This window comes from Lactuca saligna, chromosome 6 (genome assembly GCF_052625555.1).
Source record: "Lactuca saligna cultivar CGN05327 chromosome 6, ASM5262555v1, whole genome shotgun sequence".
Lineage (NCBI taxonomy): Eukaryota > Viridiplantae > Streptophyta > Magnoliopsida > Asterales > Asteraceae > Lactuca > Lactuca saligna.
In genome coordinates this window covers 179,641,912-179,668,896 of record NC_136422.1, presented here as the reverse complement: position 1 = coordinate 179,668,896, position 26,985 = coordinate 179,641,912, and the positions used below count along the sequence as shown (strand labels likewise).

The following is a 26,985-nucleotide window of genomic DNA, read 5'->3' as shown; positions in this document are numbered from 1 at the left end:
CGAGGGCTCGGGGGAGAGCCTTCCAGCTGACTGCGGAAGAGGTCCGCGCCGCGCCTGATGTTGTGGCTGGTATGTTTCCTTTTCATTATTGTTTATGGTGTTGAGATATTATGCTTATATCATGCTATGCTTAGGTACCTTCCTTGTGAATTCTGTACCTGCTTTAGTGTTATTTGACTCGGGTGCGAGTCGATCTTTTGTATCCCTGGCATTTAGTCAGCGTATCAGTGTTAGTCGTGGAGTATTGGGTCGGCCTCTGCGGGTTTCCATAGCCGCCGACAGGGTGATTTGTGCTACAGAGGTCTTCCGAGGATGTGTATTGGAGATATTCGGGGTCGAGTTTCCGATCGACCTGATTCCGATTGCGATGGGTGATGTTTGTGTTATAGTGGGCATGGATTGGTTGAGCCGATTCGGTGCGGTTATCGATTGCGAGCGACAGCTGGTGACTATACGAGATCTTAGTGGGGGAGTTCTTTCAGTGTACGGCGAGGGTACACGTTCTGGATCAGCCTTTTGTTCGGCTGCTAGGGCGAGACAGTGTTTACAGCAGGGCTGTAAGGGTTATGTAGCGTATGTGATGAATACGCGAGTGATCTCCGAGAGACCGAGCTCTGTGGAGGAAGTTTCGGTGGTGCGGGAGTTTCCAGATGTATTTCCCGAAGAGTTACCAGGAGTGCCTCCCGCGAGGCAAGTGGAGTTTGGCATCGATTTGGTTCCGGGGGCCGCACCTATTGCTAAGGTGCCGTATCGCCTTGCGCCTCCAGAAATGCAGGAGTTATCCTCGCAACTTCAGGAGTTGCTGGGGAAGGGGTTTATTCGGCCGAGTAGCTCGCCGTGGGGAGCACCCATCTTGTTTGTAAAGAAGAAGGATGGCTCGCATCGCATGTGTATTGATTACCGGGAATTGAATAAGCTGACGGTCAAGAACCGTTACCCGCTGCCGAGGATCGACGATTTATTCGATCAGCTTCAGGGAGCATCTTGGTTCTCCAAGATTGATTTGAGGTCGGGCTATCATCAGGTGAGAGTGCGGGACGAGGACGTCCAGAAGACAGCATTCAGGACACGTTATGGGCATTATGAGTTTGTGGTGATGCCTTTCGGGCTCACTAATGCCCCGGCTGTGTTCATGGACCTCATGAACAGGGTATGTCGGCCGATGTTGGATCGGTCGGTGATTGTTTTCATTGATGATATTCTGGTATATTCGAGATCAAGTGAGCAGCATGAGGAGCATCTGAGGGAGGTGCTTGGGGTTTTGAGAGCGGAGAAACTTTACGCAAAGTTCTCCAAGTGCGATTTCTGGTTACGGGAGGTCCAGTTTCTGGGACATCTCGTTAACCAGAAGGGGATATTGGTCGATCCGGCCAAGGTTGACGCAGTGATGAGGTGGGAGGTGCCGAGGTCACCTTCTGAGATACGGAGTTTTCTTGGGTTGGCAGGGTATTATCGGAGATTTATTAAGGATTTCTCCAAGATTGCGGTTCCACTCACCAGATTGACCCGGAAGGGTGTGGCATTTGCATGGGGTCCCGAGCAGCAGACCTCCTTTGAGACGCTTCGCCAAAGGTTGTGTGAAGCTCCAGTATTAGCCCTTCCGGAAGGTATGGAAGGTTTTGTGGTATTCTGTGATGCATCGATCCTAGGATTGGGAGCGGTATTGATGCAGAAGGGTCATGTGATAGCTTATGCATCGAGGCAGTTGAAGCCTCACGAGACGAGGTACCCCACACATGATTTGGAGTTGGGGGCAGTGGTGTTCGCCCTCAAGATTTGGCGGCACTACTTGTATGGGGTTCGTTGTACAATTTACACGGACCATAAGAGTTTGAAGTACTTGATGGATCAGCCTAACCTAAATATGCGGCAGAGGAGATGGTTAGATGTGGTCAAGGACTATGATTGTGAGATCTTGTACCACCCGGGCAAGGCTAATGTGGTAGCCGACGCGTTGAGCCGCAGGGCGGAGAGTACTCCCCTGCGAGATGTATGTTTGAGATTGACCGTGATAACTCCAGTTCTGGACGCCATTCGTGGGGCTCAGGCCGAGGCCGTGCGTCCGGAGATGCAGAAGAGAGAGCGGGTTGTTGGGATGGTTTCTGAGTTTGTATCGGATAGTCGGGGCCTTATGACTTATCAGGGCAGGATCTGGGTACCGTTTGTGGGCGGTACCCGTGCTACATTGATGGAGGAGGCTCATAGATCGAAATTTTCGATCCACCCCGGGGCCACGAAGATGTATTTGGATCTAAGGAAGGAGTATTGGTGGCCCTGTATGAAGAGGGATGTAGCGTGGTTTGTCGAGAGGTGTTTGACCTGTCGAAGGGTAAAGGCCGAACACCAGAGACCGCATGGCAAGTTGCAGCCATTGGAGGTTCCCGAGTGGAAGTGGGAACAGATCACTATGGACTTTATCACCAAATTGCCGAGGACTGCCAGAGGAGTTGATGCAATTTGGGTGATTGTGGATAGATTGACAAAGAGCGCTCACTTTCTTGCCATCAGTGAGAGTTCTTCAGCAGAGAAGTTGGCAGAGATTTACGTGAGGGAGGTTGTATCTCGGCATGGGGTGCCGATCTCGATTATTTCAGACCGCGATGTGCGTTTCACTTCCCGTTTTTGGAAGAAATTTCACGAGGAATTGGGTACTAAGTTGCATTTTAGTACCGCATACCACCCCCAGACCGACGGTCAGAGTGAGCGGACGATACAGACACTCGAGGACATGCTTCGAGCTTGTGTATTGGATTTCGGGGGTAGTTGGGACTCGTATTTGCCTCTAGCGGAGTTTTCCTACAATAACAGCTATCATTCGAGCATTGGTATGCCGCCCTTTGAGCTGTTATATGGTAGGAGGTGTCGGACTCCCATATGCTGGGGAGAGGTTGGGCAAAGGGTAATGGGCAGTACAGAGATCGTGAATCAGACGACAGAGCAGATACAGCTAGTCAGGCAGAGGTTATTGACCGCTCAGAGCCGGCAGAAGAGTTACGCGGATAGGCGCCGGTCCGAGTTGGAATTTCAAGTCGGCGACTTTGTTCTCCTGAAGATCTCTCCTTGGAAAGGAGTGATCCGGTTCAGGAAGAGGGGCAAATTGGGACCCCGGTTTATTGGCCCGTTTCGGGTGATCGCCAGGGTGGGACGGGTAGCCTATCGGCTGGAGTTACCAGCAGAGTTGGGACAAATTCACAACACTTTTCATGTATCGCAGTTGAGGAAATGTATAGCCGATGAGTCGGCAGTGGTTCCACTTGAGGATATTCAGGTTGATGCAAGCCTGAACTATGCGGAGAGACCAGTGGCTATTAGGGATCGGAAGATCAAGGTTTTGAGGAACAAGGAGGTACCTCTAGTATTGGTTCAGTGGCAACATCGGAAGGGATCAGAGATGACCTGGGAACCGGAGGATATGATGCGGGAGCAGCATCCGGAGCTGTTTTAGAGCGGGACTTCGAGGGCGAAGTCCAGTTCTAGTGGGGGAGAGTTGTAACATCCGGATTTTTACCAGGTATGATGAAAGTTTAATTATGTTATTTTGTAAGAGGGACTCGGCGAGTTGGGGCTCAGACTCGCCGAGTAGGGACGCGGGATTGAGCGAAGGTGCGCGCTTGGACTCGGCGAGTCCAGGGTATGGACTCGGCGAGTCTGCGCTGTGTTATGAAACCCTAAATCCTCGGGTTTGTGGCCTATTTAAGGGGCCTTATGGCCGTCATTTGCACTCATCCAACCCCCAGAGTGTGTCCCTAGAGTTCTTGAGCGTTTGGTAAAGGATTGAGAGCAAATCTTGACCTTGTGAGTGTTGTTTAGCAAGAAGAAGGAGGCTCTAGGCAAGAGGAAGCAAAGGAGGTTGCTATTTCGTGGATTTGGAGCTTGGATCATCACTCTAGAGGTATTATTTTCAGACCATTTCCTGTTTGGTGAACTTGATGCAAGTTAGGGTTTAATATGATCATTTATGGGGTGATTTGGTGCCCTTTTGTTCCCTCTTTGAGTTGAGACCATGGATCTGGATCCATAGAGGTCCAGAGGGCCTCACTCAACAAGCTTTATGGGTGAAAATGGAGTCCTTGGCCTTGTGTTGAAGTAATAGAGTCAAAATCATCATTTGTGATCATGTAGAGGTTATTCATGCATCAAGATTGTGACTTTACGTGCTAAATAAGCATGGGGGGACTGGATCTATGGATTATTGGACTGGATCTGGCCTTTAGAGCAAGATTGAGTCAGTGCATGGCATGGACTCGCTGAGTCCGAAGAACAGACTCGGCGAGTAGCTTGAATGTTGCACGACCACTCAGCGAGTGGCCTCGCCGAGTTGGGATGAGTGAACTCAGTGGGTCAAGGGGGAGTCAGGATGGACAGGTGGACCGAGTCAAACCGGACTCGCCGAGTCGTTCTTGAGACTCGGCGAGTTGAGTCGTGGTGGCCCCACAACTCGTGCCAGGTGGAGCTCGTCGAGTTGGGAAGGGATGCTCGACGTGTCAAGAAAGGGTTTCAGGGAAATTGGTGATTTCGCTCAGACTCGCCGAGTCGCTATAGTGCACTCGCCGAGTCCGGTCAAGTTGACCGTTGACCAGCGTTGACCTAGATTGTCCTGTTATGGTATGGTCAACCCTAGTTGAGAAAGTGTTAATTAGAGATATATTGTGCTATAGGGGGGGGGGGGACTTCAGCTCGGCGGATCGAGTGTTTAGTGATTTCAGGGTTACGGCTTACCGAGACACACGAGGTGAGTCTTCTCACTATACTTTACCTTGAGTAGGTAACCAGAGTTATGTGTTAGAGTATTTGTATGCCATACATGATATGTGTTGTACCGCATTACTTTTATGTGTTCGATGTTGTGCATGTTTACAGAGCTAGAACCGGAAGGTTCACAGAGTGAGAACCTGAGGGTTCACAGAGTTTGGGTGCACGGACCCACAGAGTTATAGCCTCGAGCGGCTAATATGCGTCATATGTAGTATTTTGGGAACTCACTAAGCCTTGTGCTTACAGTGTTGATGTTTTTGTTTCAGGTACTAGTGACGACCGTGGGAAGGCGCCGGCTTGATCCGTACACACACGTTTGGAGCTTGGCATTTTGATCTTGGGATTTTGTAATATATTGTTGAACAATAAAAAAAAAAGGGTTTGTTTCTATGAATATTAATGGAATTATGCTTTTATAAAAATCGAAAATTTTGTTGGAAAAATTCAGTGTTACAAGGTTTATAGTCTACCCTACGACTATTGAAATGAAGATCTCAATATTAGATCACATAAAGGCTTCAAATTCTGATCTCGAATCATAATACACCAAAAATCTCTGAAAGAATAACCTAGTGGTAAGAATGAGATATCAACAAAAATAAAGCCTGAAAGTAAATAATCTGGATCTAAAGAACATCTAGCAATGCCAAAAAAAATTATTAGTAAAGACCAAAAATCAGTGTCACATCGCATAACTAAATAAAGCTCCATCTTAAAATGTCTCTAAAATCTAAACTCAAATAATAAAATTAGATTTGGATGCACATGATTCTCCTCCTATTTTTACTTAAAAATGCAATAAAGATGAAAAAAGAATAATCATGAAATCATGCAAGAGAATATATCATATTTGATGGAGCATCGCACCCTCCTGCTTGATGTGAGCATCTACCAATAAAAGCAAGGATATATTTTTTGGTTCATGAGTGGACGTGGTGATGTTTTTGTTGGATAAGATGTCTAAGTCCATAACTATATTTGGTATGTACTTGACCTGACCCAGCATGGTCCATTTGGGTTCCATGGCATCATGCATTTGGATAGACTAAATGAGAGAAATAACACTTGTGGTTTATTAATATATTAGAAGTTCTAATATATTAATAGTATTATTTAATTAGTATTGATCAAGAATTAATTTGAAATTAATTAAGTGATCAAAAAATGACTAATTAAATATATGGACTGATTATGTAAATCATCCATAACTTGTATATTGGGCTAATGCTCCATGGATTATCAAGTTAGGTTAAAACCCATAGGATGCTCCATGGGAGTTACAAACCCATGGGTCATGGAAATGAAGAGTCGTGTCACATTATGGTTTACATGGTGTAATCCTATATGTGACACACTATATAAAGAACATGTTGTCATCCAAAATCGGTTACACTAAGAAAAGAAGAGGGCTAGGCCGATTTTATGAGTGTTACATATTCTCTCAAAGTTATTCCAAAGCATTTGGTGTCGTGTGAAATATTTGAGGCATCACACTTGGGGTGCTAGGCTCTCAAGGTTTTCAAGGAATCAAATCAACTACAAGATATGTAATTCTATCCATCTTTTATGTTAAAAGTTCCCCATGTGTGCTAGATAGGATTATGAACCTTGGTAATCATATTTTGCATGTATTTTAGACAAACATAGATCCAAGGTTTTCTAGGGTTGCATGTACACATAAGGGTGTTACAATGCTCATAACCCATCAGTTTTACTAAACTTAAGAAACACTAAACATAAGTCTAATAAATTGTCGCTGAAGACCCATAATGTTGATAAACCGAAATGCATAATCGAACTTCCGAAGCACAACCATTCATTCGTCAATCAAGGTCGGAAAAGAATGGTCCAGATCTCTGATTTGAAACTCTTTTGTCTGAAGGTGGCCCGAGAGCTTATTTAACCAGCCCAAACAAAATAAATGCAAACCTTGGAGAGACCCAAACATTAGAAAAATGTGGATGATTATATATGTTTCCGAATAATTCTAAGGATTTGTATCTATAAAGAACATAAGTCATAAGTTGCAAATGTGAGTTGTTCGGGTGAAGGAAGAACACAAAAATAAAACTTTGAAACACATGTGTCTTCACTTGAAATCCACAAGAAGAATGAAGTTGTAATACTCGCATATCCGGGATAGTCGATCAAGATATTATAAGCATTGAAAACGAATTTAAATAGAAGATTATTTAGGATAAATAATATTAACCAAAGTTATATTATATGTGACAAGGATTTCGTGCATATAAAGAACGCCTAAATCTGACTTCGTGAGAGAAATTATGATTTTCCAATATTTTAGTATAGCAGTATCTGGCTTAGAAACCGAAACTGAAATCGGTCGATTATTAGGAAAAAAAATTTAAAAAAGAGTTGAAGATCTCGCCAATAAATATCTATAAATATAAAGACAGACGATAACAGATACCATATGAGAGAGTTACGAATTTTTAACGAACTTTAACACTCTAAGAATATTAAATATATAACTTTAAAAATAAACTCAAAATTAGTCGATGGAGTCCTTAAATCAATATTGTCTATGTGATGTAGGTGATGATCCTTAGGGAGAGTCCTTAGGAACAAACATATAAGGAAATGCGATGTAAGGAGATGAGAGGAAAATATGATGTAGGAGACGACCCTTAGGATAAATCCTTAGGGAAGGTACTTAGGAATAAAGAAGATAATGGGGATGGGTAATTAGGTTAATTGTTTGTTGATTAAACATAATAATTATATTATTGTGGGTTGAAAACCCTATGTACTCACCAAGTTTCCCAACCTGACCCACTCAGTTTACTTGTATCACAAGTGACGATGTGAAGTTACATTACACTGAGAGATTAAGCATATTAAATATATAACTTTAAAAATAAACTCAAAATTAGTCGATGGAGTCTAAATGAAAGTTGTAGATCTTGTCGATAGCTACGTGTTGATATAAAAGTCGTAAAAAATGGAGATCATATTAAGAAGATATGATTTTTTGACGAAACTGAAAATCCTCGCATGTGCCCACAGGAACAGACATTTGATGGACCACCAGATTTTCACCACGTGCCACACACCTATTGGATCCATGTCACCCACCCCGACCAAATGCACGGCGCGGTGTCCAGGTCGAATTCAGGCCTATAAAAGGCAGCAACCCCTCATTCGACATTCACACCATTCTCTCGAATTTCTTTCAACTTTGAGCCCATTTTCCCTTAGTTTTAAGTATCCGACAAAGCCCTCAGGTTCCTGAGACCCCAACATCTTGAAGCTAGCAGGTCAGAGTTCTACCAGTGAAATTCCCGAACTTTTGAATAGGGAATCTTTTTAAGTTAAATTACACTCAATGTTATGTTAGTGTAATTTATATTTTATATTCATAAGTCATTGTTATGAATCCATAAATTAGATTTACATTAATTTCAAGTCATTATATTGATTGATCTACTTATAGGGATGATGTCTAGGCTGCATTTAGTGAGGTGCTTAAAGTGAGATTTCCAAACAGTATACTATATATACAAACGAACCCTACCTCCAATATTATCCTACTTGGTTGTTCCTTACTTGATAGATCTTGATATAAACATTGGGATTAGTGAGGAATCTAGACTATTATTAGTCTCCAGGAATGTTAGACTAAGACTTAGTAATGTGAACCTAGGTTGTATCAGAGGAAAATATAAAGTACCAAGGCGAAGTTCTGGCAAAATTTAGATGCATCCACTCTTATCAGGTGAGTGGATAGTTACTTTTATCTTACACATAGATATGAAGTATTTAGATAATTAAATGTTATATGTGATTATGTGCAAAAAAAATTGTGTGTTAGATGAATATTATTTTATATATATACCGTATATGTAAATTTAATACATTGGGTAACGAAGCGTAGTAATAGATTCATGAAATATGTAGGCAATGATAGAATGCCACAACTTTAGAACTCGTACTATTATACTGACGATATAGGAATGCTACTAGCATGCTAACGATGTAGAAATGGTACTAGTGCGCTAACGATGTAGGAATGGTACTAGTGTACCATTGATGTAGTTACCTAACAAAGTATGGGTGACAACCGCCAGACTATTCATAACCGTCCCATGGAACATTGGCAGCGATGAACTTCGTGCCTATTAGATAAGCACTGGCAGTGATGGACTTTGTGCCTATTAGATAAACATTGTCATCGATGGACTTTGTTCCAATTAGATAAACATTGGCAGTGATGGACTTTGTGCCTATTAGATTAACACCGTCAACGGTGTACTTCGTTCCTATTAGATAAACACTAGCAGTGATGGACTTCATGCCTATTAGATAAACACTGGTAGCAATGGACTTCGTTCCTATTAGATAAACACAGGGAGTGATGGACTTCGTGCCTATTCCTTAGGAAGAATACTTAGGAATGAAAATAGAAAGAAACCGACTGACATGTATTGCGGAGAAATCCCTGTAACAATACTTTTAGCAACGATGATTATGATGACCTTTAGGATATATCCTTATGGAATAATAAATAAGAAAATGAGGATTGGTAATCTATTTAACTGTTTGGTAATTAAACATAATTAACTATGTTATTGTGGGATGAAAACCATATGTACTCACCAGGTATCACAACCTGACTCATTCAGTTTCTTTGTATCACAAGTAACGGTACGAAGGTATTTGATGTTCGGACCTGATGAGAGATTCAAGAAAATATAGGCTATAGAATAAAAGATGATGTAAGACCTATGTTTATGCTTATATTTTGTATCAATTATGCCATCCCTAGCCTTAATGAGTTAATGGAAACATTTCTTCGGAAATACTTTTACGGGACCAAATTTTGCATTAATGAATAAATTCTATATTAAATAACCATAAATAAAAAGTTTTAAAATGACCATAAAATTAGGGATGTCACAGAAGCCTTGAATCATAAACTGAAGCTTGAATAGATCTTTTACTAACTCTTGATTGAAGAAATAAATATAAAATCGTGATTTTGTTCTTCAACAAGATGGATTATATTCTATTAGTAAGGTTGTGGGTAAATTGGTATTAAAAAAATTAATTGGTTTTAAATAAAAAAATTAAATGGTTTTAATTAAAAAATGGTTGTAAAAAGATTTATTTTGATGATGGTGTATAAGAGGGTAAGTCATTAGAGGGTAAAAGGTATTGGTAAAAAAATCTCTCTAACAAAATTAATTAGATAAAAAAGCAATAAGTTGGGTTAAAAATTTTTCATAAGAAACTAATTCAGGCGAAGTGAATTCGAGCAAAGAACTGAATCCGAATAAAAAATAAAAAATGGGTCTAAAAAAATAGGTTAGAAAATTGAAGTTTATTGGATACTCGGATTGATGTGGATATGACAAAAGAAGGAGAATCCAAAATAAAATGTGTAATAGGTCAGATGGTGGATCCGTCGCACAAAAAAAAATCTAATATGGGTTTTGCTTGGATGGGTTAAGGAAGAAATGGGTTTCTCGGTTTAGGAGGGAGTCCAAACAAAACAAAAAGAAGAATCCGAGAATGAAATGGTCGGATGGGTATTTGATTGGATGGTTAGTAAAAGTCGGGCACCCACATGCAAAATTTGACAAAAGTTATGGGTTATAAGCCTAATCAAAGACCAAACTGGGATAACGGAAGAAACAATTTTTCTAATCTATAAACTCATAATTAGTAGATCTAACTCAACCAATCTACACAACTAAAATGACTCAAAGAGTAATCATACCTTCATGTTTTTCTTTGACTTCTTTGGTCTAGTCATTTGATCGAACTTGAAAACCCAATGTAGAGTTTCTCTCTTGTGATTGCACCCAAGACGTAAAACTCCACATATCTGAAAGCTACTCTAGAACCAGTAGCAATACGAATCGAATAACTAATTTGGCAGCAACCATGTCATGGTAATCGGTGTACCAATGCATAACGATGAGCTCTAGCACTTTTAGGTTTTTCTTAGGGTTTCTGAACTTTTAAGGTGGGAGGGTTTTTTCTCATGCATTCAAAACCGAATTTCAACCCCTCTTTATATAGGGAGGTGATTTGAAACCATAAAGATAATTACCAAATATATTTGTAACTATCTAGGTTTTTCAAATCATTCTAGAATATTCCAAATTCCTTTTGTTTTCTAATTAATAAATTAAACTATTAATTAACTAACAAAAATATAAATATCTTTTCAGTTCTACTTTATTTTGCTCTTGTGTCTAACCCAAAAGTACACTGTTATTTATTGTAATATTATTGTTTTGTTATGGCTTTGGGAACTAATCTCCATCATATCCCACTTGCACTTAGGCATCGACAATTGACGGGTCCAATAACTATCAGGAACATTAGTGAATGGAAGTTCGATGCAACTACTTTACTTATAACAACATTGCTATAAACAACCCTAAGACTAGTAATTTCAAATTCATTTGATATTCATGAAATATTATTATTATTATCTAGATACATGGATCAATGGTCAATCTCATGGTTCATGATTATGTTTCTCGATGTTGATTTGTGGTGACCTTTGTAACTGACTGTTAAATCAACTCAGTTTTCGCTTGGCCAAACATTTATTGTCAACACCAAATCAATGAGAGGCCTAGAGATATTTACTTCTCTATTTCTAGCAGAAGGATCAAATAAATTTTAACTAAATAGGTCACTACTATTCCTCGTGCAATATCTAGTCAAACCCTGTATAGTTGTCAATTACGGACAACGTTGGGGAAAAACCAATATACAACATAGAGCATAACCTTATACTTCTCCATTTGAAGATTAAGAAAAAAAAATAGTCTTAATTTACTCATGACATGATCCATGAAGTAATCTTTAAGCATGGTTACTCCAATACTTAAAATCTCCATTTGCAAGTACTCATCGGTATTGGTGTTTAGTTCGAATGTAGTTGTGAGACATTGAAGTCTGTCTGAGTCTGTCTTAGTTTCGAAAGTTAGTTTGTATATTTTTCATAGGGGCATTGTTAGTTTCGAAACTGTAATGCTTAGTCCCTTATGTATTTTTTTGTATGCTTTTGTATTCCCTATAAATAGGGGATGGATATTAGAGTTAGAGAAATGCTTCGAGTCTGAACACTTGTACTCTATTTTTCTCTAGGTTCTTCAAAAACATAATCAAGCCAACCATATCATATTTACACTATGTGTTCTTAGTTCGTTCATTACTCTGATTTCTATTTTCATACTCTAGCAAATAACAACTACATTTGGTATCAGAGCAGGATTCATTCAGCTGTGATCTAATTTTCTCAAGTTTCCAAAAGTTTTTGAGTCTCGCTATATATTCAAAATATTCCACTCTTTTCATTCTGAAAATCATTATAGATCATCTGTTTTGATTTGACTCTGCGTTTTGTTTGTTATATCGAGTATTCAGTGTTTGATTTTTGGAAATTTTAACCATCATATCTCAATTTTTTTGAAACTTTTCTCAAAACTATTTTGTACAATAAAGGTGAATTTTAACATGAACACCATGACTTCATATTCTCATCTTCTCGGTTCATCCACAAAAATTCCTATGTTGATTCCAGAATTCTATGATCAATGGCTGATTGAATGGAAGACTATCTAAATGGAAATGATGAGGAACTTTGGAAATGCATTATTGATAATGTTTGTTCTCCTATTGTGTTACAAAATGTTGGAACTTCTACTACCAATTAAGATGTTGATCAACAAGCAGAGAAACTGAAGAAAAACATAAACATTGCTTACGTGAACTCTATGGTGCTCTTCCACCTGTTGTGTATAACTATGTGTGGAGTTGCAAGACATCAAAGAAAATTTAGGATACTTTGAAGGAAAAGTACCAAGGTAGTGAGAAGACAAAGATAAGTTCAGTTAAGAGTGTTTGTTGGAGTTGGGAGAATTCAAGCATAAAGGAGAATCCATTTAGCTTTATTATGACCGTTCGAATGAATAGATCTACAAATGCAACAGATATGGAGTCATAAGGTCAGCAATGGAGTTCAATTTGACTTTCATCATGGGGCTTCGTAAGGAATGGCGCAATGTCGGCTTAATGATAAAAACTCAACAAACATTCGACTACTATTCTCTCAATGATCTCCATAGTGTGTTGAAGGGACATGAAAGTGAAGTAAATGAGATAGTTGAGGAAAAAAATTGGTTTGGGTGGTCCTTTGGAACTGATGTCGAAGGTTGCTAGTAGAGAAGCTGAGAAAGAAACTACTGAGAATGAGGGCTCGGAAGATGAAGGTTTGATCGTCAATTCTGATGAAGAAGCAGTGGCGTTCTATTAAAACAATCGAGTGAATAAATTTTTCAAAAAGCTATTCAATTTGAAGACAAGAATGAGTGAGGTGAAAGGAAGTTCTTCTGGGAAGAATGTAAATGAGGAGAAGAGAGTTGAGAAGAAGGAAGTAAATACTGAGGAAACAAAGATAGAGAAGACACTCAAAGGAGATTTTGGATTTGACTGCCATTTCTAAGTTTGACAAGGTCCCAATAGATCGATATGCATATGGTATTGTTAGAATTAGTGAATGTTTTGATGCAAATGATCTTGTTGATATTGTAAATGAGATCTTGACCAAAAACGAATAAATAATTTTTTTGAAAAGAACTGACAATTCGACATCTAACTCTCAAAACAATATTGTTGATATCAAAGATGACTCTGATGATATTAGTGAAATTGAGGAGGAGGAAGTTATTGATTGTTCTCAGTTATCCGTAATTAATGTCACTTCGATGGCTAAGGGTAAAGAAATAAGTAAGGATTATTCGGTTAAAGTTAACACTGATCAACCCTCGACTTCGAAAGTTCATAATCATGATCATGTGATTGTCGAGGATAGTCAAACAGATAGTAATGATGATGAAGTTTCGAATGACAAAATATTCCAAGGGTTGTTGTTGATCAAGTTTATGAGGAATCGAAAAAGTTCGAAAAAGTCTTGAAAGAAAAAGGTCCTCATTATCTTGAATCGAATTCAATGGTATATCCAAACTTCAAATGCACTGATAACTTGATATTTCTGAATCAAGTGTTTGTTACAATAGGAAATGGTGAAAAGTTTAATCCCGAAATTAATAAAATCATTGTTAAGGACAACCAAGTAGCATCGAAAGAAGGATTTTTCTCAAACCAAAGCACTGTTGAAAATAATCTCAACAAGAACTCGTTTACTTTTCAAAGACAAAAACCACAAAGAATTTTTTTTTTGCAAAAATATAAGATTACTATACAACTCAAGTTTTCTTTTTAGTTCAATATATATCGATTGAAGGCAAACGGGCAACAAGCTGCATTGCTAGCCCTTTCTGGATGACAAAACTAATTCTTTTGAAAACAATATTTGTGGATCTAGGAGATATGACATTAGAATCCATGACCTGTTGGACTCTGTTGAGGAGCTCCACCGCCTTTGGTGCGAGAAAACCAAATGTATCAAATGCAAAAGGTACAAACACATGTTGATTTTCTATACATCCATTCTCGTGCTTTACCAATTTGCACGCAACGACTTTCAGTTTTAACTACCCAAAGAAATTGGGTAGTTAAAACTGAAAAACCAAAAGTTGAACAACAAGAAAATGTCGATGTTTCTGAAAAATCAAAATCGAATGCCCAAAGTTTTAAAGAACAAATTGAAAAGATTTCTAAAGAAAATGAGATTTCAATGACAAAAGTGAGAAATAAGGTTTATTTGCAAAATATTGAGTCTCGAAAGAAACAAAATGTTTTGTTAATTAAATCATCTGAAGCAATTGAGTCTAAATCAGTTCAGACATCTTCTCAAAACAATTCTTTTATTAAGAAAACACTCGCTCAATCACCAAAAGATTTGTCAAAAATTCAACCATAAAAAGAAAACTCCAAAAGTAAACTACAGATTTCGCAATCTAATTCTAAACCGAATTTTCAAAAATCCAACAATGAGAATTTTATACAATCTCAATCATCAAGAAAATATGTTACTAATCAACATGCAAGGTTTTCTTGAAGTCATTCTCAAAGAAAAGGTTTTAAATTCAATGAACCAAGGAATTGTACTCAATTCCCAAGTCAAAGAAGATTTTTGAATGGTCCACAAGTTTTTCATCAATCAAATGTTGGTTATCACAATCATTTTCAAAATCTTTTTCAACCACAAGTAAAACCTGGGTTTTCAGAACAACATTTTGAAAAGCTAAATGTAAATACAAAGAGAAATGCGACATTCAAACCCATACAACCTAATTTTCCCAATCCTCCTCCGAAGAAGCCAAGTAACGCTAAGGAATAACAGATGTCAAAAACATCAATCAATTGTTAGAAGGAAAAGACAAAATTTATCAAACTGGGAAGTTTTCAGAAAAAGAGATCAAGGTTACTTATGAAAGTTATTTGAATGAGTCTTTACATGGAAGCTCTTCATCCAAGGAGTCGAATCCTTCTGTTTGACAGTGGAGAGTTGTTCCAAAAGCGAAAGTTGATAAGAAACGAACTGAGAAGGTCAAAGGGAAAGTCAGTGTTGATTCTAAACCAATGAATGATTCATTTCAATACTTGTGTCTAACAAAGTGGACTTAATTGATAGTTTGAAATCAAAAGTTCGTAATTGGGTCTTAGCATCTTCATTTCATCATGCATTTTGTTCTAATAACCAAGGACCCAAACAGCCTTTGGGACCTAAATTCTTTCACTGATTGCAGGTTTTGTATGATGACCAATATGATGAAAAGTGGTACATTGATAGTGGATGCTCTCGTCACATAACTGGAAAAGAAGGAAAACTTAAGAGATTTTCGAAGTCTGGAAAATGTTGGTGTAGTGAAGTTTGGAAATAATAACAAATGCAAAGTCAAAGGATATGGCAAAGTTACGAATGGAAAGTTCACAGTTAACAGAGTTGCATATGTCAAAGGTCTTCAACACAACTTGATAAGTATTTCGCAACTTGTTGTGGGCACTGGCAATCAGGTTGTTTTTTATGAAGAAGGGAGTGTGATTTCGAACAAAGAAGCGAAAGAAGTTCTACTTAAATCCAAAAGAAAAGGTGATATGTTTACCCTTGACATCAAACCAATAGTTGGTGTTCCCTCGGTTTGTCTACTTTCGAAAGCTTCATCAGATATAAGTTGGCTATGGCATCGACGTCTTTCTCACTTGAATATCAAGAATTTGGACAAAAATAGAGAAGATTGACATCTCCTGGCATTTGTTGGCTATGGCATCGACATCTCTCTCACTTGAATATCAAGAATTCACTTTCTTCAACAAAAGAAAGAAAATAAATCAATATAAACCCTCGATTAGGATTCCCCAAAGATGAATTCAGAAGATTGACATCTCCTAGCGTCGCTATCGTAGGAAATTGGATATAAATTATGGATAAGAACGATATACTAATGGAGAAGGCGTTAAGTGAAAAGTTGGAAGAGGAGTTGAGAGGCTTGAATGCGGTGGCAGAGGGTTGGAAGAGGTTCATGGAACGTATGTCGAAAGCATGAACCGGTGACCGTAACACAGAAGAATTTAAATTGGTGAACCTTATCAATTGATGTAGTCTAGGAAGTGCCGACGAAGGAGAGAGCAGGCAACAGTGGTGAAGACGGATGGTCGAACTGGTGGCAGATAAACATAGATCGACCCTCAAATAGACATAAGCTTCAAATACGATAGTATTGCAGGAATCGGAGAGAGGACTAATGCTACCGATGAGTAAGCGGATGCCCTATGTAGTCAACCATGCAGTCCGTTGCGACCGACTGACCACAGAGAAGTCGAAGAAGCGACGGATATTGAATGGGAAGTTAAAAGAGGGGATGATGGTTGTGGAAGAAAGAAGGTTGTCTACTAAGATGATAGAAGCGGTGCCTTAACCCTGGTAAAGTAACCCTCTTTGGGAGAGAAGACGTAAAAGATGGAGAGAAGTAGGTTGTGGAACATGAAGATGACATAACAAGAGTGGTAGGTGAGGCGGTGGGAAAATACATAAGTCACGTATCTGATAGTGTCAGAAGGTTGGCAATGGTGGAATAAACCCAGAACGTAGAAATTAAATAAATCAAAATATGAAAGAAATGAGCAAAATATGAAAGAAATGAGCAGAACTGTAACTACACACATAAACAAATGACTAATTTTTCCAAATGCTTAAGTACTTTACTGTTCCTAACTTAGGACATTTTTAATATATATATATATATATATATATATATATATATATATATATATATATATATATATATATATATATATATAACGTATCAGGGGTAAAATGGAAAAATAAATAACGTATCTGATGTGGTTAAATGAGTTGTAGGAATGCATATAAAACAAAACAGATAGCATAGGGGCGAAACTGGAATTAATATAAATTTTACGGAGTTAAATCAGAAAAAGAGAAATAGGATATTAGTATTTCGATAAGTAGCTACAATATTAGTTTACATAGCAGGGGTAAAATGGGAAAATAAATAACGTATATGATGCGGTTAAAACAGTTGTAGGGATGCATATAAAACAAAATGGATAGCACAGGGAAAAACCAGAATTAATATAAATTTAGTAAAAGACTTAGAAATAAAGAAGGTATTTACTTCCAGAACCAACACATTGGATAGGCGGACAAATGAAGAAGTAACATAGAAAAGGACATAAGTTAATTAGCTGCAATATCAGATCACATAGCAGGGGTAAAATGGGAAACTAAATAACATATCTGATGCGGTCAAAGCAGTTGTAGGGATGCATATAAAACAAAAAAATAGCATAGGGACAAAACTGGAAGTAATATAAATTTAGTAAAAGACTTAGAAATAAAGAAGGTATTCACTTCTTAAGGAAATCGATAGGCGGAGAAATGAAGAAGTAACATGGAAAAGGACATAAGTCTGTAAAGTTTTAGTTGATATTGACCTTTATACACTGTGGGTAACATTTGATACAAACGATTATTAGGCTAGCAGATATAGGAAAGGAAATGTAAACGTACATGCATCAACATCACCATAGGTTTTGTCCTCCTTAAGGAAATCGATAAATTCATGGACTTTCACATGGAAGATTCTGGCTATGATATCCGCTCTGTTGTGTACATCTCTCTGTGAATGTGTCTCCATATAGCGGGTAATCTCTGGCCACTTCACATTACACGTCAAAGTGATAAAATACTGTGGATTGCCATAAACTCTACAGATCGTAAGCGCATCCTGATAATGGCTATACATAAACCAGGGACCACCAGTGAAGTGAAGGATGCGGGCAAGAAAACATGCTTCCCAACAACACGTGCTTCCCGGTCCCCCTTTGATAGCGCATCATAAAGCCCACTCACATAATCGGAACGTAAGTTTGATTGATATTTGGTTATATAATCTAATCGGCCTTCCTCTATACACGTATATGCATCAACTAAATATTGTTGGAAAAGCCTAGTGGCATTTACAATTGGAGACCAAATCTGATGTCGGGCATGTGTATGGTACGCGTAATACATATTGACAGTGAGACTTTTTGCACTTACTCCCCTCTGATTACGCATCTTCAAACGGGGTGACCACCCTTCCTCACCGTAAGGAAACAAAAGTGGATATTGTAAAGGCATATAAGAGGGATGCAATTTACTAATGCGTTGAGGCCGACCTGAATGCGAAAATACAACGATGTCATATGTCATACTGGTAGTGTCATCACCAGTTACTATACATCCCAAGGATCCAGCGGAAGGCAATTCATACCTACGATAAACAACGTTGTTAAACAGCCGTACACTATAATTTTGTAAATTATTTTCCTCAGTTATGGCCTTTGTTGTTTTAAATTTTTTGACATACTCGTTGTTTTAAATTTTTTGACATACAGCCGTACACTATAATTTTGTAAATCCATTCCCGCTGGACCACCAAAAGCCCTGAATCTATTTCGAACCTCATTCCTTGTATCAAAAAGATAAAGTTGCAGAAATCTAGGGCCCTTTGTAGGATCCGGGGACAACGATCCTATCCTATGACAAATTTGACCAAATATCTTGAAAACATAAGGGCCCCGATTGTCATTGACAAACTTATCTACATTCGCCCCAAATGAAGCCATAGAGAACATGCTATTATATGTCGTAATGTCTTTCAAAAATCTAGCATTTTGATACAAATCAAGAAATTCAGGATGAAACCTCGAAGGATAAGGAAGAACGACATCACCATCCTGACAACAATGATAATACTTCGGATGACCAGGCCTAGAAAGTCTGAGCGCCGTTTCAACATACAAGAAACAGGCGCCACAAAATTCGCAAACACACGTACAGTCACCCGAATCAACATAGTCAGGAAGGCCGGCAAAGAAGAGAGAATGACGCGACCTGCGAGTTCTTGGAACAGAGGACGAAGCACCAGGTGAAGATAATCGTTTGGGTCGACGGGCCATAATAAATCGATCGAAAAAAAGTGACACAACAACACTGAAAGACAACAGAGACGATATAGGAAAAGAATAAAGAGAATTTACCTTTTGGAAGAATGAACTAAGAACAAAAAAGGAAGAGCGGTGGAGAAGAAAGCAAAAAGAAATTGGGAAGCAGAACACGTGGATCATAAAGGAAATGAGAAAAGGCCACGTACACAGAAGTCAACAGTAGACCTTAACAAAAGGAAAAACAGATAAAATAAGAGAATGACAAACAAAAACAACTACAGGGTTAAAACCAACAATTCCACAAACAAAGACAACTACAGGGTTAAAACCAATAATTCCACAAAAGAAAAATAAAGAATAGGGGAACTTCCAAATTAGAAGGACTATAAGTGTCCCAAAATACAACAATTACTACAACAATTACTGTAGATAAGAGATGAAAATTTTAATATATATATATATATATATATATATATATATATATATATATATATATATATATATATATATAATAACTAAGTCAAAGTAAGAGGGTTTAATCTGAGGTACGTATAATTAACATCCAATAAAAAAAATCGAAGTGTTTTGACATCTATTGATTTTTTTTTTGAAAATAGAACTTCCCTAATAATAGTTTCGGGTCAGCTTCTGCACACCAACTAATTATCTACGGTAAAAATGAGGTTAGGTCCAATTTCTGGAGTCTTGCAGACTAACCTACATGGCTACGTAGCTGAGTAATATTATGATTTGAACATAAGTAAATAAGTTATCTGTCATATCTTTTACATAAATAATTCAAAACAAAATGATATAAATAATTAATTCATAGCAGCAACAACAACAACAACAACAACAACAATAATAATAATAATAATAATAAAAAAGAAAGATATAAAAAAACATAAAACCAAAACAAAACAAAAAATTGATAAAAAGAAATCAATTTAAGTTTATTTAAATCAAATCAAAGAAGGACGTGGATTTAAGTCAAATTAAAGATGATATATATATATATATATATATATATATATATATATATATATATATATATATATATATATATATATATATATATATATATATATATATATATATATATATATATATATATATATATATATATATATATATATATATATACAACACCATTAAGTAAATAGGTATAGTAAATCTCACTTACACCTTTGTTGAAGGCAAAAATTTTGCTAAAGAACTCGCTATAGTATATTCGATACAAGCATGATATCATGAAAAAATTGGGTTAAAGACTAGTCTTTTCTAAAAGTTGTATCCAATCTTGAATTATTTCAAGAATATCCAAATTATAAAAACCTTATATGTATCTCTAGTAAACTTTTTGAATTATCTTCGTAGTTTGCACATTGTTGCAACGTACATTTTTTTTTTTTTTTTTGAATGGATTGTAATTTAATCTTAAACTATATCGTATGAAAGACACATTGTCTAAGTGGAGATACCACTTCAAACCAAGAAATGATATAGTTGTATGTACGTGTTACTAATTTAGTTTGTAGTTTGTACATGCAGCTTATATAGTTGTGAAGGAAAGTGCCTGTCTATATAAGCCTATCTAGAAAATGTTTTACATGAATATTGTGGAGTAATTGGAGCAAACATGTAATAGACTATACCACACGAAGAAAAGACCATTCGTTGACTAGTCAACTGGGGATCTCGATAGGTATGTTTTATGAGATCTTAAGGAAGCTTCAAAAACGGTCAAACCCTTGGTTTGTGCCCCTTCAAATATTACCGTATTTCAAAATTTGCCTTATGGATGTGATATATGACACTACCCAACCCCCTTCTAAGAATAAGCAAAAAAAGATGTCTCAAAGGGTTAACAATCTTTTCATTTTGGGTTAATGATTTATAAAGATAACAAAAATATGTTGTATACATGTTTAGTAGTCGTTGAGTTTTATTTTGTTTATTTATTTATTTATTTTTTTATTGTTTGTGAATAATAATATACAAAAAACAAAATTAATTAAATATATACACAATTAAAATTTTTATTACTCTTATAAGTCATTAATTCATTCATTCAATTCAATTCCTTTTTTTCTTAATCAAAGTATGTGTTGCCATAATTATTCTTTTTTCTTATGTTATTATACATATTGTATTCCCGATACTATTAAAATGCAAAATAATAATATGAACTAATTAAAAAATATCTAATAAATAAACGTGTTTTAAAGAATGTTTTATATACTATTGAAATTTTAAATAAAAATTCGGTTTAATTTTTTTGCAATATCAATAACATACGGCCACATCCAAATTGCATGAAATCATCAACTCTAGTTTGATATTTTGGTTTTCTTAATCAATAGAAGGAAATTTTAGAAATTTGAATACCATGGAAAATAGAGGTATCACTATATAAACATTTCAAATACTAAGGGGGTGTTAATGTTTAAATTGATTTCCAAAGGAACAACATGTCCATCTTAAAGTCTTCAAGGGGTCAAAAGTAAAATATTCATTTAAAGCAAGCGAGTTTTACCATGAAACTAGAAAATTCTTCCGTCTATTTTTTATTTTTCCATCTCTCTCGACGGCTGCCTCCCAGAGCCACCCTTCACCGGCGAAAGAAACCAAGTAAGTCACCGTCTTTTTCTAAACTCTTTAACACCCATTTCAATTAACAATACCCAGATCAGATCTCACATTTTGCATCAATTTGATGGCAATCTCACAATCTAGTTTGCTAGTTTCAATATGGTTTCTCATTTACCTATTTGTATTCACCAACTTAGATCCAGTTTCTTCTCAAAATTGCCCCCAATCCAACACTTCTCTACTTAATTTCACTACCCAGTTTGTTATGGTTCAGCATCAGCTAAGAGGGTCGTTTAGCATAATCAATGATTGTTCTTTTAGGGTTAGTGAATTCGATATGCTTCCTGGTAGTTCTCATGTTCATTGGTGGGGTGCTCTTGGTGACAATTACGAGAATTTAACATCTGGGTTTGTTATATCCGATGAACAATTGAACACCACAACTTACAAAAACGATACATTCACTGTTAACTTGATGAAAAATATCACTTGGGATCAAATTAGGGTTGTTTCCGTTTGGGATACTTCCATGTCATCCGATTTCGGCCATGTCTTACTGCAAAATTCAGAAGAGTTACCTCCTGACCCATCAAATTCTAGCCTTGAGATTCATCAGGAGCCAACAATGTTTGAAAATTGTAAAGTGTTATCAGATACATACAGATTAAGATGGACTTTGAGGGAAGACAAGAATGTAATTGATATCGGTTTAGAAGGTGCAATCGGAATCCAGAATTACATGGCGTTTGGGTGGACTGAACCTAACCGGGAACACGATCATATGCTTAACGCTGATGTGGCGTTCACAGGTTTTACAGAAGAGGGTGTTCCATTTTCAGATGATTATTATATCACCAAGTATAGTGAATGTATAAAAAACGAGAATGGTCAATTCGAGGGCGTATGTCCCGACTTCCGGTATAACCATTCCGATTCCAATTCCGATTCCGATCCCAATTCCGATTCCGTTAACAATACAAATTTAGTTTACGGTCACCGGAAAGACGGAGTCTCCTTTATTCGGTATCAACGTCCGTTAAAATCCGTAGACAAAAAGTACGATTGGGATATCGATGTTAACACCGAAAGAACATGCATTTGGGCTTTAGGGTTGATAAAACCACCAGATTCCATCCGCCCATTTTACCTCCCCCAAAACCATGGAAAAACATTCGGGCACGTTCATATAAACGTTTCGGGCAGGGTCAACGATTGTTTCGGGCCACTAGATGCCGAAGAAAAAGAAGATCAAGAACTCGTGATTGCAAATCAAAAAGAACCATTAATTGTCACTTCGGGTCCTTCTTTACATTACCCGAATCCACCAAATCCTTCAAAAGTTTTGTACATCAACAAAAAACAAACCCCTGTTTTACGGGTCGAACGTGGGGTTCTCGTAAAATTTTCAATCCAAGCGGGCCATGACGTGGCATTTTATGTCACGTCAGATCCGCTTGGCGGGAACGCGACGGTTAGAAACGCGTCAGAGACGGTTTATGTCGGCGGGCCCACGGCTCAAGGAGTTCAGTCAGACCCGCAAGAATTGTTATGGTCACCGGACCGAAATACCCCTGACCAAGTGTATTATCAATCGGTTTTTACTCAAAAAATGGGGTGGAAAGTTGAAGTTGTGGATGGTGGTTTAAACGATATGTATAAAAATAGCGTTTTATTAGACGATCAACAAGTCAACTTCTTTTGGACATTATCGGAAAAATCGATTTCGATAGCGGCCCGTGCGGAAAAGAAAAGCGGGTATCTCGCGGTCGGGTTCGGGTCGGAAATGGAGAACAGTTTCGCGTATGTCGGATGGATCGATCTAAACGGGTCGGGTCGGGTCGACACATATTGGATCGATGGAATGAACGCTCAAAGTCTCCACCCAACAAACGAAAACTTAACCTACGTTCGATGCAAATCAGAAAGCGGTGTCATTACTCTCGAATTCACCCGCCCGTTGGATCCAAATTGTGACCCGAAAACCCGACCCGAATGCAACAACATCATCGAACCCACCACCCCTGTGAAACTCATCTGGGCCATGGGGGCGAAATGGTCCGCAGGTCATTTAACACAAAGTAATATGCATTCGGTTAAAAGTAGTAAACCGGTTCGGGTGTCGTTGATCCGCGGGTCGGCGGAAGCCGAGGAGGATTTACGCCCCGTGTTGGCGGTACACGGGTTTATGATGTTTCTCGCGTGGGGGATTTTACTCCCGGGCGGGATTTTAGCTGCCCGATACACGAAACATCTGACCGGGGACATATGGTTCAAGATTCATGTCTACTCGCAATACTCGGGGTTAGCAATAACATTTCTCGGGCTACTTTTTGCAATTGCAGAGCTTCGTGGTTTCCATTTGGAATCTTTACATGTCAAATTTGGAATCTTGACTATTTTAACGGGTTGTATACAACCGGTGAACGCGTATTTTAGACCGAAAAAACCCGTAAACGAAAACCCGTCATCGAAAAGGGCGATTTGGGAATTTGTTCACTCGTACACGGGCCGATCCGCGATTGTAATGGGGATTGCTGCTCTTATTAGTGGAATGAAGCAATTAGGAAACCGATATGATGACAAAAACACAATCGGGTTAACATGGGCTTTGATTATCTGGGTCGGGTTATGCGGTTTGACCGTTTTGTATTTGGAATACGTGGAGCAAAAGCGGAGACGGGAATCGGAATCGGGATTGGGTGGGAATTGGGTTTTGGGTAATGGGGAAGATGAGGATGCCGATCTTTTGGGGAATGGGAATGGGAATCACAGGGAGAAGGAATCGGAATCCGAAAGAATGGAGATCCAGCTGGAACCTGTGTCGGGGAGGTACACGGTTATTTGAAAGTACGAGATATGGTGATGTGTTTTATTTGTTTATTTTTGGTTATTTTTATGTAAAACTGTGTCTACCCGATTGCCGGTTTTGATGTTCGACGGCTTTCTGTGTGTATAGATTACGAGTTTGCTGTCTTTGTTAGGGTCCCATGATCGAGAGGGAAAAAAAAAAAAAAAGGATATATCTTATGTACTTGTCTTTAATTTTTATACCCGATACTGTTACTTTTATCAAGAATTAACATATTTGCAATTTCTTTTTGTCTATAATATATAGTTGGTATTCTCTTGTTTATGTAACCTCTATATAACAAACAATAAACCAGTAGTACTTTTTGAAATCGTGACAAATTCTAATTTTAGTAAGATAAGTTTAAGTAACATTTGTGCCTCCAAGAGCCTCGTTCTTGGACTTGGTGAATATACTCGTGTGAAGACAGTTTATAAGAAAACATTAAAACATATAAGAACGTTAAGCGAGCTTCTCATTGCACTTTTACATAGATATAAATATTAAATAACATTCGACCAACTATCGATTTAACCATGTTTCTGATGCTGCACTCGAAATTGCCCAATCCAAATCTTGGCCCAAGGCCCAAAAGAAATAACCACCTAGGGCCCAATTTCGTGCATAACGCACCTTCAATTCAATCGATCGAACATCATCATATGATACCCAGGAATCCCCGGAATATGAATAATATGAAACCATCGTGTTATCAAATACAATAGTTGAATTGTTCTCCTTATTGAAATCGATAACTTGAGAGTAAACCAATAGACCACTTCCCGGCCCCGTCCCGATGGTCGGGGCCCCAATGATGTTATCATTTCGGTCCTGGAGTGACCATGTTGGGCCATACAATGGCATGCCCAACACAATCTTTTCTGATGGCACACCGGCCTGAATCCACGACCCGATACCAAAATCTGTGCTGAGATTGGTGTTCGGGTCATATAATGCAGAACCTAACCCTGTAAAATTGTCCCAAGATCCATGATAACCAAAACACATCGGACTAACCCAATCAACATATTTAGTTATTTCCACAATTGGGTACGATCGGGGTCCACCGTTAAAGGAGACAGTTGAGGCATAATAGACTGCTGACGTCAGTATAAGACGTGGTCTACCAGTGGCATGAGCCTCATATTCAATTGCCTCGCGCCATTCCTTAAATAACAAACCGAGGTTTGACATATCAGATTCGTTTGACGGGAGTTCCCAATCAAGATCAACCCCATCAAAATTGTAATCACGGGCAACTTCGATAGTTGAATTAATAAAGTTCGCTCGAGAATACTGCTCGCTCGCCATCGAAGAGAAGATGCCGGGTAATGCACCACCTCCCCCACCTCCAATCGACAACACAGTCTTAGCTGGCGGGTTCCAAAGACTTGTTGCATTGGTAAATTCTAGTAGCTTCTCGACATCATCTGACATGATGTCGAGCGCGTAAGTTGTTGGAGATGGTAGGACGAATGCATAGTAAATATGAGAGAAGTAGGATGTGTCGATAGAAGAAGCGGGATATCCGGTGAACGAAGGCCAATATGCTGCTCGGACTCCTTGAGGTTTCGAAGAGACAATTTCACTGTGATCCAAGGGAAAATTAACGATGGTTAAGAATACGAATAATATGAGTCTTAGGCTAACCATGCTTGGGTTAATTTTTGTCTTGGTTTTAATGAGAAAATCTCTAATATATCTATATTTATAATCCTTGGTGAAAATCTACTTTTAGGGTTTGAACGTGTTTATGGTCAATAAGTTGTTAAAATGGACAAAAAGGAGAGAATCTATTACAAGAAGACGATGGGTTCTTGCTCCATTTGTGTTCAATAAGTTTGGTGGCTTCACACGGCTAGAACAAATCTTGTGTCATTAAAATGACTCTTTTTTCCGCATGTAATACAAACTAGAAGTATGATGAATCAAACTATGACAAGAGGAAAAAGTTAAGGTCAAGTATTAGTTACAATAAAAATCATCCCTGAACTCTTTTCTTTTTTCTTTCATTTTAAATTAAGGTGTTACAAAACTATAATTTGTGGATAGCCAAACTCCTTAAACCCAAAAATATATTATTTGCCGTTAGCTTCTTTTTATTAAATCGAAGTATGTTTTGGTTTTGGTTCCTAGTTTACTTTAAAAGTGTAACGCTCTCGTTTATTTATACTATAAAAATATTATTTTATAACTACACTCTATACTATAAAAATAAATATTATTTTTCAAGTTCCAAAACTATATAATCATATTTGTTTTCTATCTCCTTCAACCACTAATATATATATATATATATATATATATATATATATATATATATATATATATATATATATATATATATATATATATATATATATATATATATATATATATATATATATATA

At 37.7% G+C, this 26,985-nt stretch overlaps 2 protein-coding genes across 2 annotated transcripts; one reads left to right on the top strand and one right to left on the bottom strand.

Annotated features, from left to right (window-relative positions):
* Positions 1 to 21,706: 21,706 nt before the first annotated feature.
* Positions 21,707 to 24,838, top strand: LOC145000390 (cytochrome b561, DM13 and DOMON domain-containing protein At5g54830-like). Its single transcript, XM_078959612.1, has one exon. The coding sequence runs from the start codon at positions 21,872 to 21,874 to the stop codon at positions 24,590 to 24,592; it is 2,721 nt and encodes a 906-aa protein (XP_078815738.1). The 5' UTR covers positions 21,707 to 21,871; the 3' UTR covers positions 24,593 to 24,838.
* A 279-nt stretch (positions 24,839 to 25,117) lies between these two features.
* LOC145003155 (class V chitinase CHIT5-like) lies at positions 25,118 to 26,248 on the bottom strand. The gene has a single exon (XM_078962291.1). It carries the CDS (start codon positions 26,246 to 26,248, stop codon positions 25,118 to 25,120), a length of 1,131 nt encoding a protein of 376 aa, XP_078818417.1.
* Between the last annotated feature and the right edge of the window lie 737 nt (positions 26,249 to 26,985).

Excerpts from the sequence above, each read along its gene's own strand:
- LOC145000390 (XM_078959612.1), top strand. The coding sequence starts at position 21,872 with ATGGCAATCTCACAATCTAGTTTGCTAGTTTCAATATGGTTTCTCATT.
- LOC145003155 (XM_078962291.1), bottom strand. The coding sequence starts at position 26,248 with ATGGTTAGCCTAAGACTCATATTATTCGTATTCTTAACCATCGTTAAT.